Below are 20,959 nucleotides of genomic sequence, written 5' to 3' on the forward strand. Positions count from 1 at the left end.
AGAAGGGAAGAGAAGGGAGTTGGAGTTCGGAACGGATTTGAGGTGGATTGAAGCTGGGTTGCGGCTGCTACTCAGTGATCCCATAACTTTTTTTTTTTTTTTTTTTTGTGTTCAGTAGGATGTGTTTTTTACAACGATGGAGGGGACATTAAGGTTGTCTTTGCCGAGAAATAGGCAAAGAGACAGAGGTAGTGAAGGGCGGGAGGGTTCGATTTCAGTTGGGACTGATTGGGCGGCGGTAAATCCCATACCTTTAATTTCTTTTGGTTCAGTGGTTTTTTTTTTTTCTTTTTTGACGGAGACAGAAGGTTGTATTTTGTTGGGGGGGGGGCACGAGGAAGAGAGGCGGAGAGAGGCACTACTACAAAAGGACCCAGTAATTCCATTTTAAAAAAGGAACTTTAACGAAAAGATCTGAGGATTGTTCACTTTAAAGGAAAATCACATTCTTACACTAAAAAGTCAATCATGGTACTATTCATTTTACCCTTTATTTTGTCCTTATTGTTAAAACTCAAAGTTTTCAAGCCATTTTCATTAGTTTTCCTTTTTAAAAAAGACAAGAAAAACTCAATTATGTCGGATATTAGCAAAAATCTAACAGAAATTCATGTAAGGCAGATAAAAGAACCGATAGCATTGCTTGCATCACGAAAAGGTTTTCGCTGTCAGATAGGACTCTTAATCTGCCAATGGTTGGCTTCCAAAGCTAGAAGTTTAGAGGCCATGGCCTCTTGCTATTTAAGGACTTTGATAACTTCTGCATAAGTGTTAGGTTCAAATGAGCGAGTAATATTGGAAATAAAAGATTGATATGATGGAGATGAACTATTATAAGAAATATAATTACAGAGTGGGTGTCGAGTTCCTGAAGAAGAACATGTTGAAGACAACGATGAAGGTTGTGGAGGGGGTAACTGTCACATCCCGACCCGGGCTCCATCACATCTCGGGCTTGACTACGCCGTATCACGATATTGTCTGCTTTGGGCCCCGACCACGCCCTCACAGTTTTGTTTCTAGGAACTCACACAAGAACTTCCCAGTAGGTCACCCATCTTGGGATTGCTCTCACGTGAACTCGCTTAACTTTAGAGTTCTGATGAACTCCAAAGTCAATAAGCTCCTAAAAGGTCTCATGCTATATGGAGGTGGGCATGTACATATAAGGCATAGAGGATCCACACTCCTGGGTAATGTGGGATCTAACAATCCACCCCCCTTAAGGGCCTAACGTCCTCTTCGGTACACTTCCGGCCAGGGATTGGCTCTGATACCAAATTGTCACATCCAGAGCTCAACTCCGCCGTAACACAATATTGTCCGCTTTAGGCCCCAACCACACCTTCACAGTTTTGTTTATGGGAACTCACGAGCAACTTCCCAGGTGGTCACCCATCCTAGGATTGTTCTACCCCAAAACTCGCGGGATTTAACAATCCACCCCCCTTAGGGGCCCAACGTTCTCGTCGGTACACTTCCGCCTAAGAATTGGCTCTGATACCAAATTGTCACATCCCGAGCTCAACTCCATCGTAGCACTATATTGTCCGCTTTAGGCCCCCACCACGCCCTCACGGTTTTGTTTCTGGGAACTCACACGAGAACTTCCTAGTGGGTTACCCATCCTGGGATTGCTTTCGCGTGAATTCGCTTAACTTCAAAGTTCCGATGAACTCCAAAGCCAGTGAGCTCCCAAAAGGCCTCATGCTATATGGAGATGGGCATGTACATATAAGGCACATCACCCCCTCTCCGTTGGTCGATGTGGGATGTTACAATAACTCAATAGCCTAGCAAGTATAATTTTGAGGCCATAATTTCCACCTCTACGGAATAGTGATCTGTCGGCTCGACCTGGAGTGGGTGATATGGTTCCTTGCAAAACTCAAATAAGCACTCTGCAATCAGAGTCCTGTCGATATTATACAATCCGTCTCCCCCTAAGTGCCCGACTATCTCCACTCAAATGTCAATCAAACCCATCCTATCCAAATTGTAAAAACTCTACTACACGGAAGTTTAGGCAGAGTGATTGGCAACTGACCCATGCTATCACAAATTATAATTTACCGATGATTAATAAAAGTTTATTTTCCGGCAAAAAATTTCAGTCATCAATGAAATAAATTATTATTTTAGACTTTTAAAATTGAGAAATAGAATTAATACTAGACTAATTGATGAGTCAATATTATATTATATATTTTATTCTAATGTTAGTTTATTTTTGTTATATTTTAAAAGAATTTTAATACTTTGAATCATATTTCCAATATAGGACTTTCGACTTCCTTTGGAGCAAAACGTGGTCAATCAGATGAATTTTTGAGTAACTCTAATTGGAGGATGTTCGTGAGTCTCTCAGCTTGTTTGTATCAAAGTTTGACATTTACCCACCAACCGATTATTATCTGGCGATGAAACAAAGAAGCAGCGCACAGTGTTGTCAAACTGACGTTTTGGGCTTATTTGGGCTTTTTGGCGTCCAAGATGATGTCTTTTGGGTTGGACGCCTTCTGCAATAATGTTTGGGTGATCTCAAGCTTTAATCATTGTTTAAAATATCGGTATTGTTGGAAATATCGATATGTAAATTTGTGGAAATGTCAATGGATATATCAAATATCGATATAGATATCGGTTGCTTTCAATGGAAATGATAAAAATTTAAGTTGAAACTTTAGGGATTGTACCATTGGTTTTGACAAAATATAAGAGTTTCTTCGATATTTAAAATACTTATCAGAAATATCGACAATATTTATCGATTTTAGTATAAACTTAAGAGTTTCTCCGATATAAGGTGAAGTTTAGACTTCACCTCCCTATTTCCATATCTTTATCTGATTTTTTGGATATTTCCACCATATCGAAAAATTTTTAAACATTGGCTTTAATTCAAGTCGTTTTGGGCTTGTTTTGGAGCCCTGAGGATCTAGAAACGTTAGATTCTTTGTGGCTGGGCAGATTTCCTAAAATTAGAATAGCAATGTAATTCCTAAAGTTAATTTGTGCAAGTTCACTTAGGATGAATACCACGTCTTAAGGGTCGCATGGTTTTTCAGAGAGTTTTTACAAAACTTAATGAGTCATGCATATTTGGATTTGATCTGAATACCACAGATGGATTGCATGTTTAATATACGCTCTATGTTGGCGGTCCAAGTAGGCATATATTAGGAAAACCTAACCTTCAAATATGCATGTGTAAGTTATAAATAATTGGAAGAACTACGTAGGATTGTTAAGGTGACGGTGGAACCCTAGTACTTTCACAATTTAATTTTCAAAAACCATTTTCTTTTAGTTTATTTTATTTTGTTAATTTATTTAATTATTTTTATTAAATTCATTTTTATTATTTTAGGTCATAAAATCAACATTTTTCGAAACTTTCTTTTAAATAATTGATTAAGATTTGATTTTACACAATTTATTTATTCAATCTCTGTGGAGAACGACCTTGCTAGAACTGCTATACTACAATTACATTATACTCTTACAAGTATTTTAAGTATTTTTATCCCTACCTTTACGATGGTAAAAATCCTATCACTAATATAACAACCAGTTGGTATAGAGGTTTGTGAGTACCATATTATATATTCTGGTGTGTATGTTGTGACAGTTGATTCCGTGAAGAGTTGGGCCCTTATCTTTGGATTGCTGGGTGAATGTGAAGCAATTAAAATAATTGTTAATGACAAGTTCTTCGTTTCATCCATCAACCCCATTTGCATGTTGCATTTTCTTTCTTCCGAATTATGTCAAAGTGTGCACGTGAAACCCCAATAATTCTCATGCATGCACCAGTGGCAGTGGGGTCCCTAGTTCCTAAGGACAGCCCTTCCTCTTTTGTTCTCATGCCAAACTCCAACCCCCTACCAAGAATCTCTCCTCTCTCTCTCTCTCTCTCTCTCTCTCTCTCTCTCTCTCTCTCTCTCTCTCTCTCTCTACAAACACAGTCATTGATTCATATCTTAAGTTCTTGACCACCATCAATAATGGCTGCTGCAAAACCTCAACTTTTGCAGCAGTTTGTGCTGTCTGCTTTTCTTCTCTGCCTCTGTTATTCTGCAAATGGGGTTCAGTGCTTTAAAGAGAAGAAGCTCCTCAAGCAGCAACAGTTTCGTTGGAGGCAGCATGGTCGACGTGCTGGAACCACAACTACTGCTTGCCTCTCCCACAAATCAAGTAAGCAAACACTACTGTACCACTGCTTAACTTTGTTTTGCATTGTACTATGTTTTGCACTACTGGATTATGGGCTTTTCTCTGGTGTCCCGGGGTATTCCATACTCTGGATGTTGGAACCGTTGGATCCTTGGTTAAAAATATAAAATTGAGATGTTTAATGGTTGAAAAGCCTGAAGTATCCCATACGGAGCGCCCTAGAATTTGTAATTATATGTGTATGTGGCGAATAAAGGTCTCAGGTCGTCTACCAACAAAACTCTCTTGGTAGATTATGCTGGGTTGTGGCCTATGCAACTCAAAATAATGAACTTTTAATGGTTTCTATATATTCTCTGGGCTTTTTAATTTGTTCGAATGTGTATCTACTTTGATAAATGTGTTTTCTTTTTTTTTTTTTTCGTTTGAGATATTAAATAGAATGAAAATATTATTTTAGTAAATCTTGAATCGGGTTGTCATTTAATTTGATTATAGGAAGAGAAAAAGGTGCGGCCATATTGGAGATAAAACACAGAGATGGCTGCTCTGGAACTGGAAAGATTGTGGACTGGAACAAAAAACAACAGAAACGTTTAGTTTTGGACGATGTTCACGTTCGGACACTACAATCCGGATTCAAAAACAGGGTTTCCGGCAGCATGAAAGATGTATCAGATGCTCAAATCCTGTTAACTTCCGGCGCTAGGCTACAAACACTGAACTACATTGTAACCGTGGAACTGGGAGGAAGAAATATGACACTGATTGTAGACACAGGCAGTGATTTGACTTGGGTTCAATGCCAGCCTTGCAAATTGTGTTATAATCAACAAGAGCCTCTCTTCAATCCCTCTGCATCCTCTTCGTACAAATCGGTTTTATGCAACTCATCGACTTGTCAGTCACTCCAGTTTGATACCGGGAATCCAGGGGCATGCGGGAGCAACCCAATGAGCTGTAACTATGTCGTGAAATATGGTGATGGCTCGTACACTCGCGGTGAGCTAGGTAGTGATCGTCTCAGTCTTGGAACTGCGCCGGTGACCAATTTTGTGTTTGGTTGTGGCAGAAATAATAAGGATCTGTTTGGAGGAACTTCGGGTCTAATGGGTTTGGGAAGGAGTGAAAGTGTCTCGGTGGTGTCTCAAACTTCTGCATTATTCGGAGGAGTTTTTTCCTACTGCTTACCTACAACTGAATCCACAGCTTCTGGTTCTTTAATTATGGGGGGTGATGCTTCAATTTACAAGAACTCCACTCCTATTTCTTACACTAGAATGGTTAATAATCCACAGCTATCATCCTTCTATATTCTCAACCTTACTGGTATAAGTATCGGGGGAGTCGCTTTACAAGCTTCAAGTTTTGCAAGTGGTGGGATTCTGATTGATTCTGGGACAGTTATTTCAAGACTGCCTCCTTCAGTTTACAAGGCTGTCAAGACAGAGTTTTTGAAACAGTTTTCTGGGTACCCTACGGCACCAGGTTTTTCGATCTTGGACACTTGCTTCAACCTGAGTGCATATCAGGAAGTGAACATTCCTACCCTCAAGTTCCACTATGAGGGAGATACTGAGATGAATGTTGATGTAACTGGAATTTTCTATCTCGTACAGACAGATGGATCCCAGATCTGCTTGGCTCTAGCAAGTCTTTCGTACGAAGATGAGATTGCTATTATCGGGAATTATCAGCAAAAAAACCAAAGGGTTATATACAATACCAAAGACTCCAAGCTGGGATTTGCAAAAGAATCATGCAGTTTTACGTAAGCTGAAATGTTAGAAGGAATTAGGTTTGTTTTCGCCTGTATTTTTTGGAAGTTAAGCCAAGCAACGCGTTGGCAACAAAGTCTTCAAGCGATAGTTCTTGGTTCATCTGATGAATAAATAGGTATTGGTACAATTGGACAAGGTATGGAACATATGCATGTGTGCCATTTGCGATTTCTGAATGTCGTTGTGTGATAAAGTGATTCCCTACAGCTGAGGCAGTAAGGGTTTGAACTGTATATTATTTTTCTTTATGATATGTGATAAGATTTTTACCATCTGCAAAAGTAGGGATAAAAACATATGAAATACTTGCAAGAATATAAGGATGTTGTTGTATAGATGCTCATGCAAGGTTGTTATCCTCAAAGACTATTTGGATAATTTATGTAGAAACAATTCCCAATTAAACACTTAAAATTAAAAGTTGAGAAAATAGCTTTTAGACTTGAGTAATATTAAAAACGAATTTTAATTAAAAATAAATATGATAAAAGAAAAGAGTTTTAAATACCAATTTATAAAAGCACAAGGGTTCCACCGTCACCTAGCAATCCTATGTATTTTTACCAATTACTTATGATCCACACATGCTACTTTGAAGGTTAGGCTTTCCAAATTTATATTATACTTGGAACCTCCAACATAGAACGTATATCTAACATGCAACCCGTCCGGAAGTTCGGATCAAATCTAAACATGAAAGGCTCATTATGCTTTATGAAAACCCTTTGAAAAACCATGCAACCCTTAAGATGTCGTGTTCATCTTAAGTGAAATTACAATTATTAATCATAAGAAGCCAACGTCAATTTCAGGGAACCTTCTGACCAAAATTGCATCAAATTACTTTTCTAAAGATCCTAATGGTGATCAAGCATTAAGGCAATTAGATAGTTTTAATCACAGTGACCAATAATTCAAAGTATACATGCAATCAATCATAAGCAATTAAATAAAAATTACCTATTCATGCTAAGGCTCAAGGCTTCGCCCTAGCAAAAGGAATTAGTTACGCATATTCATAATTGAAATCATAGAAAATATTATTAAGAATAAAAGAAATGAAAACATTTTAAAATAGAAAATCTCCAAGAATCCTAGCAATAACTCTCTATCTTCAAAGTTTCATAAAAGTAAGCATCCCTCAAACTAAGGCTGACTAAAACCTTAAATATCTCCCTCAAAGCCAGCCGCACAAACCCTAGGAACCAAGTCTCTTATTTCCACTAGGAAGCTAACTAATAATAAAATATATTAAAACATAAAGTCCTAATTAAACTAGGAGAAACTGCATGGAAACTGTCTAGCCACGTTTTAGCCTCAAATCTCCACCAAATCCAGCCCATAATAGCTTCTTTTGAAGATTAGGACGTTCTGAACACATCTCCAGAAGGCCACGAACCCATTTGACGTCATCTTGGGCTCCAAAAATGCAATTCAAGCCCAAAACGTCACTATTCGAGCACTGCGCATTGCTCCTTTATTTTATCGCCAGAAAGTAACCGCTTAGTGGAAAAATATGATATTTTGATAGGATCAAGCTAGGTGACTCACAAACATCCTCTAGCTAGAATTACTCCAAAATTCGTCCATTTGACCATGTTTTGCTTCAGAAGAAGTCGAAAGTCCTATATTAGAAATACAATTCAAAGTATCAAAATTCTTCCAAAATATTAATCAAAGTATACTAAGAATAGGGTAAAATATATAATATGAAATTGACTCATCAATATGTTTGGATGCAACACGTGGGCAGGAGTGCACGAAAGAAAAGTAATGTTATTCATACCATGTTTTTGTACCACATTTTCATTCCACCTTAGGTGGGATTTGATATGGACAACCACATCATTTGAATTAATCAGATTTTTAAACTTAGTTCATTATTTATAATAAACTAATAATTAAGAAAAACTAGTTAATTAAAAGGAAAACTAACCAAAAGGGCTTGAAAACTTAACTTTTAACCAAAAATCACATTAGAAGTTTATTTAATGGTTAGTACAAAACCCATTTTTATATCAGCCCAAATAAAATAGCCCAAACAAAATAACATGGTGATTTGTCAAATTTACCCCTAATGCATTTGGTTAACTTAACTTAACTTAACTAGTCTGTTAGATTACTTAGCCGAACCTATAAAGTAATTGAATTTTAATTTTTGCATAACAATTTCAGAGAGTTCTTCAATTTTTTCCGAATCTGGTTGAGTGGTTTGGGTAATGCTTGCTGACGATGTTGAGAGCGTATTTCGAAATCATGATCGTTGTTGTTCTTCGTCCCTGTTAAGGGGATTTTTCCGAAATAAACCTTTGTTTCATAACATATTCACAGTGGTTGCATATTTTGAGGTTCTATCGAATCGTTGTCATCAGTATTGTTCGTTGTGCTTGAATATTTTCACTGTAGTGATCGTCTTTCATGTTTGGTTAGATTTTTGTTTGGAGGTAATCGACATTGTTTCTGCAGTTTTGAATTCGGTTTTGAATTCGATTTTTTTGTTTTTTGTTTTTTTAATTCATTTTTGCATGTAATATGCTTATCTTTTTGTTTGACTTATATATTGTTGTTGATTTGTTTTCAGATTAGCAGATTGATTCCGGTTTGTGAAATTTTCAGTTAGGAGTTTCTTATTTCAAAGAATCTCAGGTAAGTTTTGATTTGTTTTTTTAACATTTTTCAGAAATAGTGTTCTTTTTTTACGAAACTGTGGATATTTCAGTTTACTTCTTGTTTTTGTGATTGTTGTGTTTTATAAATAGTGTAATTTTTGTTCACTTTATGTATATTGTTTAATTAATAGGTGTTCATCACATTTGATGTTTTTAACATTTTTCAGAAATAATGTTCTTTTTTTACGAAACAGTGGATATTTCAGTTTACTTTTTTTTTTTTTTTTGTAATTGTTTGTTCTATAAATAGTGTTATTTTTGTTCTCTTTTTATGCATATTGTTTAACTAATAGGTACTTATTTGTTTTACAAAGATTGGAATTTAGATTTGCAACAGATTAATAAACAGTTGTTGTTGATTTTACATTTTGTTGTTTATTGTTATGTGCATAAAAGATTGTATATTGATTTGAATTGTTTTGTTTTTTTGTTTTTGTTTAATAGTTATGGAGAATGGTAAACGAGCTCGGTTTACATATGGTGGTTTTTGTGTTGTTAGTTCTATTTCATCAACTTTTACCTTCAATCAGATTTGCATTGATCTTTGTTCTAGGTTTAAGGGTTTGATAGTTGGTTGTTTTGAGTTGTGATATGCTTTGAATGAAGATCCTAATTGCATGTTAGATTGTGATGTCGATGTTCTGAACATGTTGATGGTTCTTGATGTTGTTAGGAAATCCATTGTAGAAATATTGGTTATGGATAAATGTAATGGTTCCATGGTTCAGTTATCTATAGAAAGCACATCTTCTTGCCATACATCAGACTCTATGATTGTTGCTAGTGAAAATGATCATTTAGGGAAGTATGGCTCTCATGGTGTTAGGCCTGGCAATTTCTGACACGACCCGATAACCCGACACGACACGACACGAAATTAACAGGTGTTTGGGTCGACACGATAACGAATCGGGTCTTATCGGGTAACCCGATAAGCACCTGTTAAGATAACGGGTTGGGTCGGGTATACACGTGGGTAAACACGATACACGATAAGCAGAATATTATTTTTATAATTTTATAACCCTAAAAAAAATACTGTAATAATTATATACATTAATTTTACAATTTTATACCCCTAAAAATTATAATAAATATATATATATATATATATATTAAATTAACTATAAAATTTATAATAATTATAATAATTATATATACTATAATAATTATACCCCCAAAATATTAAGTCTATCTATACTAATTTTATATATATATATTAAATTTTATAAAAACTATAATGCATATTAATTAATAATTTAATATGCATGATCATGCATTTGCCAACTTGCCGCCCTTTTTGAAAAAAAAAAATGGAGGGAAAATGAAAATGTTAAGAAAAGTTGAAAATAAAACAAAAAAGTGAGGGAATTAGAGAAAGATGTTGGAGGGAAAAGTGAAAATGATAAGAAAAAGTTGAAAAGGAAACAAAAAAGAGAGGGAAAAATGAAAATTAATAGAAGTGGTGAGAAATTTTTTTTTTTTTTTTAAGTTATTAACTTTTTATCACACACATGACTGTCATTATATCTCACTATTTTTATAATGAACACGTGACACGTGATGTATGTACTATTCCATGTACCAGTCAATTATAATTTATACGTACAAAATAAATAGATTTAAATCTACTTAATAAATATATATATATACACACACACACACGGAACTTGATTGATGGCATACGAATTCTCCAAAACTAATTTCAACGATCCAAACCGTCAAAATTGTTTGTATATGCTTGGAGATCACATCAACAAAAAATCACAAAAAAAAAACATTCAGAGTTTAAGTAACGGGACAAAGTTTTTCAACGGTTATAAACGAAAAATCACGATTTAACGGTTATTTTAACTCCGATTTTGATGATTTTTTATAACTACACTCCTTGACCCTATATGAATACAATGAATGAATTCGATCTTCAATTTAAAATATTTACACAAGTGGATACCACAAAATCTTATGTTATACTTAATAAAAGTATAAATAAACTCTAAGTGTTAGTCAATCTATCGTTTTACGAATTCTCCAAAACTAATTTCAAAGATCCAAACCGTCAAAATTGTTTGTATATGCTTGGAGATCACATCAGCAAAAAATCACAAAAAAAAAACATTCAAAGATCAAGTAACGGGACAAAGCTTTTCAATGGTTATAAACGAAAAATCAAGATTTAACGGTTATTTTAACTCCGATTTTGATGATTTTTTATAACTACACTCCTTGACCCTATGTGAATACAATGAATGAATTCGATCTTCAATTTAAAATATTTACACAAGTGGATACCACAAAATCTTATGTTATACTTAATAAAAGTATAAATAAACTCTAAGTGTTAGTCAATCTATCGTTTTACGAATTCTCGAAAACTAATTTCAAAGATCCAAACCGTCAAAATTGTTTGTATATGCTTGGAGATCACATCAGCAAAAAATCACAAAAAAAAAAACATTCAAAGATCAAGTAACGGGACAAAGCTTTTCAACGGTCATAAACGAAAAATCAAGATTTAACGGTTATTTTAACTCCGATTTTGATGATTTTTATATAACTACACTCCTTGACCCTATGTGAATACAATGAATGAATTCGATCTTCAATTTAAAATATTTACACAAGTGGATACCACAAAATCTTATGTTATACTTAATAAAAGTATAAATAAACTCTAAGTGTTAGTCAATCTATCGTTTTACGAATTCTCGAAAACTAATTTCAAAGATCCAAACCGTCAAAATTGTTTGTATATGCTTGGAGATCACATCAGCAAAAAATCACAAAAAAAAAACATTCAAAGATCAAGTAACGGGACAAAGCTTTTCAACGGTTATAAACGAAAAATCAAGATTTAACGGTTATTTTAACTCCGATTTTGATGATTTTTTATAACTACACTCCTTGACCCTATGTGAATACAATGAATGAATTCGATCTTCAATTTAAAATATTTACACAAGTGGATACCACAAAATCTTATGTTATACTTAATAAAAGTATAAATAAACTCTAAGTGTTAGTCAATCTATCGTTTTACGAATTCTCCAAAACTAATTTCAAAGATCCAAACCGTCAAAATTGTTTGTATATGCTTGGAGATCACATCAGCAAAAAATCACAAAAAAAAAACATTCAAAGATCAAGTAACGGGACAAAGCTTTTCAACGGTTATAAACGAAAAATCACGATTTAACGGTTATTTTAACTCCAATTTTGATGATTTTTTATAACTACACTCCTTGACCCTATATGAATACAATGAATGAATTCGAATTCGATCTTCAATTTAAAATATTTACACAAGTGGATACCACAAAATCTTATGTTATACTTAATAAAAGTATAAATAAACTCTAAGTGTTAGTCAATCTATCGTTTTACGAATTCTCCAAAACTAATTTCAACGATCCAAACCGTCAAAATTGTTTGTATATGCTTGGAGATCACATCAGCAAAAAATCACAAAAAAAAAACATTCAAAGATCAAGTAACGGGACAAAGCTTTTCAACGGTTATAAACGAAAAATCACGATTTAACGGTTATTTTAACTCCGATTTTGATGATTGTTTATAACTACACTCCTTGATCCTATATGAATACAATGAATGAATTCGATCTTCAATTTAAAATATTTACACAAGTGGATACCACAAAATCTTATGTTATACTTAATAAAAGTATAAATAAACTCTAAGTGTTAGTCAATCTATCGTTTTACGAATTCTCGAAAACTAATTTCAACGATCCAAACCGTCAAAATTGTTTGTATATGCTTGGAGATCACATCAGCAAAAAATCACAAAAAAAAAAACATTCAGAGATCAAGTAACGGGACAAAGCTTTTCCACGGTTATAAACGAAAAATCACGATTTAACGGTTATTTTAACTCCGATTTAACGGTTATTTTAACTCCGATTTTGATAATTTTTTATAACTACACTCCTTGACCCTATGTGAATACAATGAATGAATTCGATCTTCAATTTAAAATATTTACACAAGTGGATACCACAAAATCTTATGTTATACTTAATAAAAGTATAAATAAACTCTAAGTGTTAGTCAATCTATCGTTTTACGAATTCTCCAAAACTAATTTCAACGATCCAAACCGTCAAAATTGTTTGTATATGCTTGGAGATCACATCAGCAAAAAATCACAAAAAAAAAACGTTCAGAGATCAAGTAACGGGACAAAGCTTTTCAACGGTTATAAACGAAAAATCACGATTTAACGGTTATTTTAACTCCGATTTAACGGTTATTTTAACTCCGATTTTGATGATTTTTTATAACTACACTCCTTGACCCTATGTGAATACAATGAATGAATTCGATCTTCAATTTAAAATATTTACACAAGTGGATACCACAAAATCTTATGTTATACTTAATAAAAGTATAAATAAACTCTAAGTGTTAGTCAATCTATCGTTTTACGAATTCTCCAAAACTAATTTCAATGATCCAAACCGTCAAAATTGTTTGTATATGCTTGGAGATCACATCAGCAAAAAATCACAAAAAAAAAACATTCAAAGATCAAGTAACGGGACAAAGCTTTTCAACGGTTATAAACGAAAAATCAAGATTTAACGGTTATTTTAACTCCGATTTTGATGATTTTTTATAACTACACTCCTTGACCCTATGTGAATACAATGAATGAATTCGATCTTCAATTTAAAATATTTACACAAGTGGATACCACAAAATCTTATGTTATACTTAATAAAAGTATAAATAAACTCTAAGTGTTAGTCAATCTATCGTTTTACGAATTCTCGAAAACTAATTTCAAAGATCCAAACCGTCAAAATTGTTTGTATATGCTTGGAGATCACATCAGCAAAAAATCACAAAAAAAAAACATTCAAAGATCAAGTAACGGGACAAAGCTTTTCAACGGTTATAAACGAAAAATCACGATTTAACGGTTATTTTAACTCCGATTTTGATGATTTTTTATAACTACACTCCTTGACCCTATATGAATACAATGAATGAATTCGATCTTCAATTTAAAATATTTACACAAGTGGATACCACAAAATCTTATGTTATACTTAATGAAAGTATAAATAAACTCTAAGTGTTAGTCAATCTATCGTTTTACGAATTCTCCAAAACTAATTTCAACGATCCAAACCGTCAAAATTGTTTGTATATGCTTGGAGATCACATCAGCAAAAAATCACAAAAAAAAAACATTCAAAGATCAAGTAACGGGACAAAGCTTTTCAACGGTTATAAACGAAAAATCACGATTTAACGGTTATTTTAACTCCGATTTTGATGATTTTTTATAACTACACTCCTTGATCCTATATGAATACAATGAATGAATTCGATCTTCAATTTAAAATATTTACACAAGTGGATACCACAAAATCTTATGTTATACTTAATAAAAGTATAAATAAACTCTAAGTGTTAGTCAATCTATCGTTTTACGAATTCTCGAAAACTAATTTCAACGATCCAAACCGTCAAAATTGTTTGTATATGCTTGGAGATCACATCAGCAAAAAATCACAAAGAAAAAAACATTCAGAGATCAAGTAACGGGACAAAGCTTTTCGACGGTTATAAACGAAAAATCAAGATTTAACGGTTATTTTAACTCCGATTTTGATGATTTTTTATAACTACACTCCTTGACCCTATATGAATACAATGAATGAATTCGATCTTCAATTTAAAATATTTACACAAGTGGATACCACAAAATCTTATGTTATACTTAATAAAAGTATAAATAAACTCTAAGTGTTAGTCAATCTATTGTTTTACGAATTCTCCAAAACTAATTTCAACGATCCAAACCGTCAAAATTGTTTGTATATGCTTGGAGATCACATCAGCAAAAAATCACAAAAAAAAAACATTCAGAGATCAAGTAACGGGACAAAGCTTTTCGACGGTTATAAACGAAAAATCAAGATTTAACGGTTATTTTAACTCCGATTTTGATGAATTTTAACAGCTACACTCCTTGACCCTATATGAATACAAAGAATGAATTTGATCTTCAATTTAAAATATTTACACTAGTGGAATTTCATGATGTTCGATGTAAATTGAAGATTTTGTAAATGGAGGTGTAAACTTTTAAGAAAGACTTACAATCTTAAAAACAAAAACTCTTTATCCTTGCACATTTAATATTTGTAATAGATTAGTAGTGTATGTATTATTTTTTTTATTAGGCTTTCATTTTCGAGTGTAGATATAGTACTTGAACGAGAAATGTTTTAATGTTTTCAAGTAATATTTATGTCGCAATGTGTGGTATGTGCAAATTGTAAAAAAATATATTTTTTTCTTAACGGGTCATAACGGGTCGGGTCACTTTACCCGTTGGGTAAAGTGACACGACCTGTTAAGGACCCGTTAAGATAACGGGTGTGACACGACACGACCCGTTAAGATAACAGGTGTTACACGAAAACGACACGAACACGACAGACACGACCCGTTTGCCAGGTCTACATGGTGTGCACAATTATATGTCATGTGAATGGGATAGTTACATAGAATCTGAGGGGCAAGTCTTTAGGGAAGGTTGTGTTGATTTCCGAGGTAACTTGAAGAAATTTTCTGTTGAATGTGGTTTCGAATTGAAGTATTTGAAGAGTGATACCAAACACATCAATGTGGAGTGTTCTAGGAATAAATCTGATGGTTGTCTTTAGCGTGTATATGCATTCAAGTGTGATATTAATGACTTTTTTGTTATTCGGAAGTTGCATAATATGCATACATGTAAGTGTATGATTCAAAAGAAGAAAAAAAAAGTTGTTGGATGACAGTTTGTTGCTTCTCTCATCAAGGATAAGGTTCGGTCAAATCCTCTTATTAAACCGAAGGAGATCATTTCAAACTTAAAACAATTTTATGGATTAGATATTAATTATTCTACTGCATACTTTGGCAAACAGAGGGCAGTTTTTGAGTTAAATGATGATGATGTTGATGCTTACAAGTTCTTGCCTTGGTATGTTGAATCTGCCTATTCAAGCAATCCTGGATCTGTTGTTGAGCTTGAAGTTGTACCGGAGAGCAATAGATTTCTTTGTTTGTTTATTGCTTATGATGCATGGATAAAAGGTTTCATGTTTTGTCGCCCGAGGTTATTCATTGATGGTACTTTTATCAAGAGCAAATACAAGGGAACATTTCTATCTTGCTATGCAAAAAATGGAAACGATGGTGAGTTAATAATTTCAGACTTTTATATTGGATTTTTTTTGTTTCTGTTTTCTTACTGTGCAAAAGAAACATATCCAAAATTAGTTGAAGAACAGTTTACGAAATAGTTCAATTAGTCTAATCAATAGGTGATACATGACTATCTGTTTCTTTTTGTTGTGCATTGGTCTTTGATTTTATGTTCAAATAAAGGAAAAAAGTTGCAGAAGTAGTTCAAACAGAGTTTAATAAATAATTCAATTACAGTTTCAGAAGTAGTTGACATTTGATAATGCATTTTCACTTATGTTATGCAGAGATTTTTGAGGTTGCTTATGCTATTGTTGATTCAGAAACGATATCAAATTGGAGATGGTTCTTTGTAATATTATCTGGTATTTTGAGGCCTTAAGGGAGGGTGATCACATTTATGTCGAATAGACATGATGGTATTTTGAAGAGCATTCAAGAATTCTTTCTCGAGTGTCCACATTCATTTTGTATTGTTCATTTGAAACAGAATGTGAGTACTTTATTTTCAAAGGCTGCTAGTGAAGGACTAAAGAAGAAAATGATGAATCTGTTGGTAAATTGTGCGTACACATGTACTCAATTTGACTTTGATGATTTCATGGCGGAATTCAAGGATAATGGGTAAGGGAATGTGAAGAATATTTTGTGTGATTTGCCAAAAGACAACTATGTTATTGCCCATTTTCTTGGTAAGAGATGGGGATCGATGAACAATGCATTTTTAGAATCTTTCAACGTCATGGTGTCAAATAGTCGTTGTATGCCACTTTTGGATCTTCTTGAAAACATTAGAATTCGGTTGATGGGTAGTATGGCTGAGAAGAGAATATTTGGTCAGAATATTCATACGATTTTGTGTCCAAAGAAAGAAAATGAGATGAAGTTGATGTTGAAGGAGGGCATGCATTGGAGGATTAGTCGTTCTGATGCGGATGTTTTTGAAGATAGGACAGAGTGGAATCGGTTTGTTGTTTGTCTAGATGATAGGACGTATTCTTGTGTGCAATGGCAGCATAATTGTTTTCCATGTTCTCATGCTTTGCAAATGTTGCAACATGATAATCGTGATGTTTTTTATTACGTTGATGATTACTGGAAAGCAAGCTTTTATCAGAAAACATATCAGTTTATCATGCATTCATTTTCAGATTTGGAAAAACCGAATGTAGATACTATCATAAATAGTGTGAGGCCTCCAATTACAAAGATTCCATCTAGAAGACCAAAGAAAATTAGGATCAAATCTGGTAGGGAAATTAGTAGGAGTAAGAAGACTGTCACTTGTAGCAGGTGTGGATGTTCAGGACATAACAAGGTTTCATGTAAAGTTGTTATACAAGACGGTTGATTTTTTTTTTCTTTTTTGTTTTTAGAGATGGGAGTTTTTGGTGATATGTAACAAATTTTCATTTTGGATATTTTCTATTTTGTTTCAATTGGTGTTTGGGAGTATGTAATTGTTGATTTGGAATTATGTTCGAGTAATAAATATGAATTCAATGTTTTAGTATTTCTAGTTTTACGAAACAATATGTTGAGTTTGATAAACAGTGAATACATATCTAAGTTTATGGTTTTGTGGTTTCAAAATCTGTTTTGTAGGTTGTATGTAAGTATGTGTGTTGCATTTAAAGTTTTAAAGTGAATGCAAGACCTTTTGTAGGAGGCCAATATGTTGGTTTTCATTCTTGATCTAGTTAACATTCCATTTTAGGTAAGTGAAAATGAAAAAAAACCACACTATTTATCAATGTGAACTAGAAAACCACACTTTTTTACTAAAGCAAACTATACTATTTATCAAACTAAACTATTTATCAAAGTGAACTAGAAAACCACACCAAAGCAAACTGAACTATTTATCAAACTGAACTAGAAAACCACATTTTTTTACCAAAACAAAATGAACTAGAAAACCACATTATTTTACCAAAGCAAACTGAACTATTTATCAAAGTGAACTATTTATCAAAATAGATTAAAATTTAGATTTAAGTCATGAAACATATATATATATGTTTATATAGAGTTGTGTCAAACATGTTTGACAATGACATTTGTAAATCATAGCAAAAGTTAGCTTGAACCTTAAAAAGTACATCCACATCAAAATCACATATAATGCGTATTTTTTATTGTTGACTCTAATGTCCAATGCTTGTTAGTTGTTGTGAGATTCTGATATATGCTTCTTGTTTCCTTGTCCAGCTGAAATCGTGGTTCATCAAATCCATGAGGATATCTTTCCTTGCTTTTATTACTTGGTAATCTTTGAAACATCCTTGAACCTTCCGGTTAGTTGAGAGTTGGTCAATGAAACTCATCATTTATAAGCCGCAATCTAATCTGATTTACAAAGAAATTCAAGTGAATGATTATGAGTATTAAAATGAAATAAAGTGTGTGGTATATATTATAGAGTAGTTGTTTAATAAACAAACTATTTCTATAACTATATCAAATTATTCATAGTGTTTCTGAAACTGCAGTAGGCACAAAGTATATATATAACTAAAATGCTTTTAATTTTTTTAACGTACGATGTTGGTTTCTGTTGTTCTTCTAGGCTAACTAACTTTTTTGATTTAGCCAAGAGAATAGGTGTCCTAGTTTCTTCATAGACCAAATTGACAATTTCTTAGGCCGAAGCTTGATTGTGGACTAAGCAAAAAATTGCCTCTGGCATTCCAATCCAACCATTCCTTAATGGAATAGACTTGTACCCAAGAAAAAAAGGAAAGTGTTTGTCATCTAGCCAAGCATTAAAGTGGGCTCTATCCTCTTTTGCCCATTGTTCTTGTAGGGTGAAGGGAGTTTTCACTTTCAACATGTGAGCGAAGATTTCGCATCTCTTCATGGGCATCTAGAATTTTTTCATTTCCCATGCTCTTTATTCTTCTCACACTTTTGAATGTGTTTTTCCAATTGTGCTTGGAGCTCTTCCAACCAGCTAAATTTAATCGAATTTGAATATTGAAATATCATATGACTTTGTAGTTTTAACACTCGGTCCTACTAGGTGTACCAAAATGTTGACCATAAAAATTACAAAGCCTACATGGCGCATAGGCCAAGTAACTATAAGCTAACTACGTTCTTCTTGTGAATGTGGGTGTGTTAACTCATAACTAATCTCAGTCAGGCGCGTAGAATAAATGTAGTGGGTGTGGTGTTGAATGCGCTGCTGACTTCTGCACTTGAACGATTATGACAGAGAAACAAACATGTTTCGGCCTTGGTTCTAGAACCTAAAGGCAAAGTTACTAAATCACTGCAAAGTTCAATAATGGGTTCGGCTTTCGCTGTGCCAAACAAGGAGTAACAGGGTAACATCTCACTTCGTCGAGAATCTAATGAGATGACATCTTTAGGTGAAAGAATTGGAAACTCTTCGGTCGTTGAGTCTTGAATAGGTAACTAGCCAACCATAAGCAGTGATCTTCATTTGTTGGAACTGAATATGCTTTTATGTCACTTGGTTTTACAACTCCGGTGCTGTTTAGTCCAAACTAAAGATGTCACCAATTGCCAACACAATGCTATTCACTTATCCGAACTGAAGATATGTTGGCGGGAGAGTTAGGATAGTTAGTGTTTTCTCACAGATGTGAGAAAGATTTCACATAGAGCTAGGTTTTCGCGTAGAGCGTTTTAGTTGTTTGTTGAGTTGAAGGGGCTCTCTATGTTCCAAAACCTCTTGTATTTATAGGGATGAATTTTGTGATGGCCAAGTCTACTGAATGGCATTTTAATAATATTCTGATTCTTCAGCATATTCTCTAAATATACACGGAATTATTCTCAGCCAAAACTCTATTGATGCCAAGTCTCGTTGTCTTTAACTAAGACTTTAAACCTAAATTGATTATGCAATTGATTCAACCTTTATCCAAAAACCAATCTTAATCATCAATATTTCTCTCATCCAACAGCTTAGAGTACATGCAAAATCAGGTCCAAACACATGCACAAAAAAATAAATTTTATAACTCATGAAATTCAAAGCCTAGTGAATGGTGAACCATGACTCTTACAAAGTTAAATTGAAACATATGAGCTTTCATACACTTGAAGCTCATCCTTGTGTTCACAAGGTTATCACCCGAGTTGAGGGCCTTCAAAGTCCACTCCTAGCTTCTTGGATGTTTCCTTTCTCCTTCAATCGTTGCTCCTTGAGTCTTTGCTCCTTTGTTTGCTCCTTAGCTTCTTGAGGATTTGGGGAATAGAACCTCCAAAGCTTCCAAAGTTGAAAACTTCTCAGTCTCCACACCAAAGTTGAATGACCTAGAAGAAGTTTTGTTGCTAGTAAAACTCTCCCTGAGTGGCATAATTGAAATTATGTAAACCTTTAGGCAAGGCTGGCGATCCCATGGTTATTGGGCTTATGTCCCTCTTTGTTTAAGTTGTCATAAAACTTAACCTTAACGGGTATTATGGACCAAAGCCCATTAAGCCTCAAAAACCCGAAACTAATTTAAAGCCCAATTCGAACTTGTTCTTTAGATTAATTAACTCGTTATTGATCTTAGCCATACTCAAGTAAACTATTTAATTGTTTACATGCATCTCATTTATATTTTTTCAATCTCATCCTTATATGGTGCATGATCCATTATGTTATAGTTAGCGAGATGATGATTGTAACTTTTACTTATTGATAGTGTATTAAAACTTTCTTTTAATTTTCCCTATGCTGAAGATTAGTGATTGTTTAAATTCAGGGCTTCCACAAATCATGAGTGACACCTAGCAATATGTCATGGCTACCCAATCTAAGTAGAAGTGGTTTGAAAACGTATTCAGTTACAACTATAATGCAATATGGTCATTCTCTAATTCAATACTCTTGACCGCATTGTTTCTTTGATACTTTATTTCATGTCTACTATCTAATGTGATACTTCTCTATATGATTCTAGTGAATATAATTTGGAAAATATTTCCTAAATCATTTTCATGTGCTTTGGCCAAAGACTCCCAAAACATATCTCAAAGTATCTTAGATCAAGGTTCTAAAAGACGCTATGTGCTAGTCGGGTAATGGACTGGGGCCTAGCGCCTAGGCGGACTAGACGAATTTAAGTAAATCTATTATATTTCATGT

At 33.7% G+C, this 20,959-nt stretch overlaps 2 protein-coding genes and 1 pseudogene across 2 annotated transcripts; all 3 read left to right on the forward strand.

Annotated features, from left to right (window-relative positions):
* Window positions 1–3,882: 3,882 nt before the first annotated feature.
* LOC137739837 (Eukaryotic aspartyl protease family protein) lies at window positions 3,883–6,229 on the forward strand. Its single transcript, XM_068479558.2, has 2 exons — window positions 3,883–4,197; window positions 4,675–6,229. Exons 1-2 carry the CDS (start codon window positions 4,008–4,010, stop codon window positions 5,949–5,951), a joined length of 1,467 nt encoding a protein of 488 aa, XP_068335659.2. The 5' UTR covers window positions 3,883–4,007; the 3' UTR covers window positions 5,952–6,229.
* A 9,125-nt stretch (window positions 6,230–15,354) lies between these two features.
* On the forward strand, window positions 15,355–16,480 carry LOC148694406 (uncharacterized; annotated as a pseudogene).
* An 81-nt stretch (window positions 16,481–16,561) lies between these two features.
* LOC148694407 (uncharacterized) lies at window positions 16,562–17,203 on the forward strand. The gene has a single exon (XM_088700702.1). It carries the CDS (start codon window positions 16,562–16,564, stop codon window positions 17,201–17,203), a length of 642 nt encoding a protein of 213 aa, XP_088556828.1.
* The last annotated feature ends 3,756 nt before the right edge of the window (window positions 17,204–20,959 follow it).

Source organism: Pyrus communis, chromosome 9 (assembly GCF_041283825.1).
Source record: "Pyrus communis isolate YQ-2024b chromosome 9, ASM4128382v1, whole genome shotgun sequence".
Lineage (NCBI taxonomy): Eukaryota > Viridiplantae > Streptophyta > Magnoliopsida > Rosales > Rosaceae > Pyrus > Pyrus communis.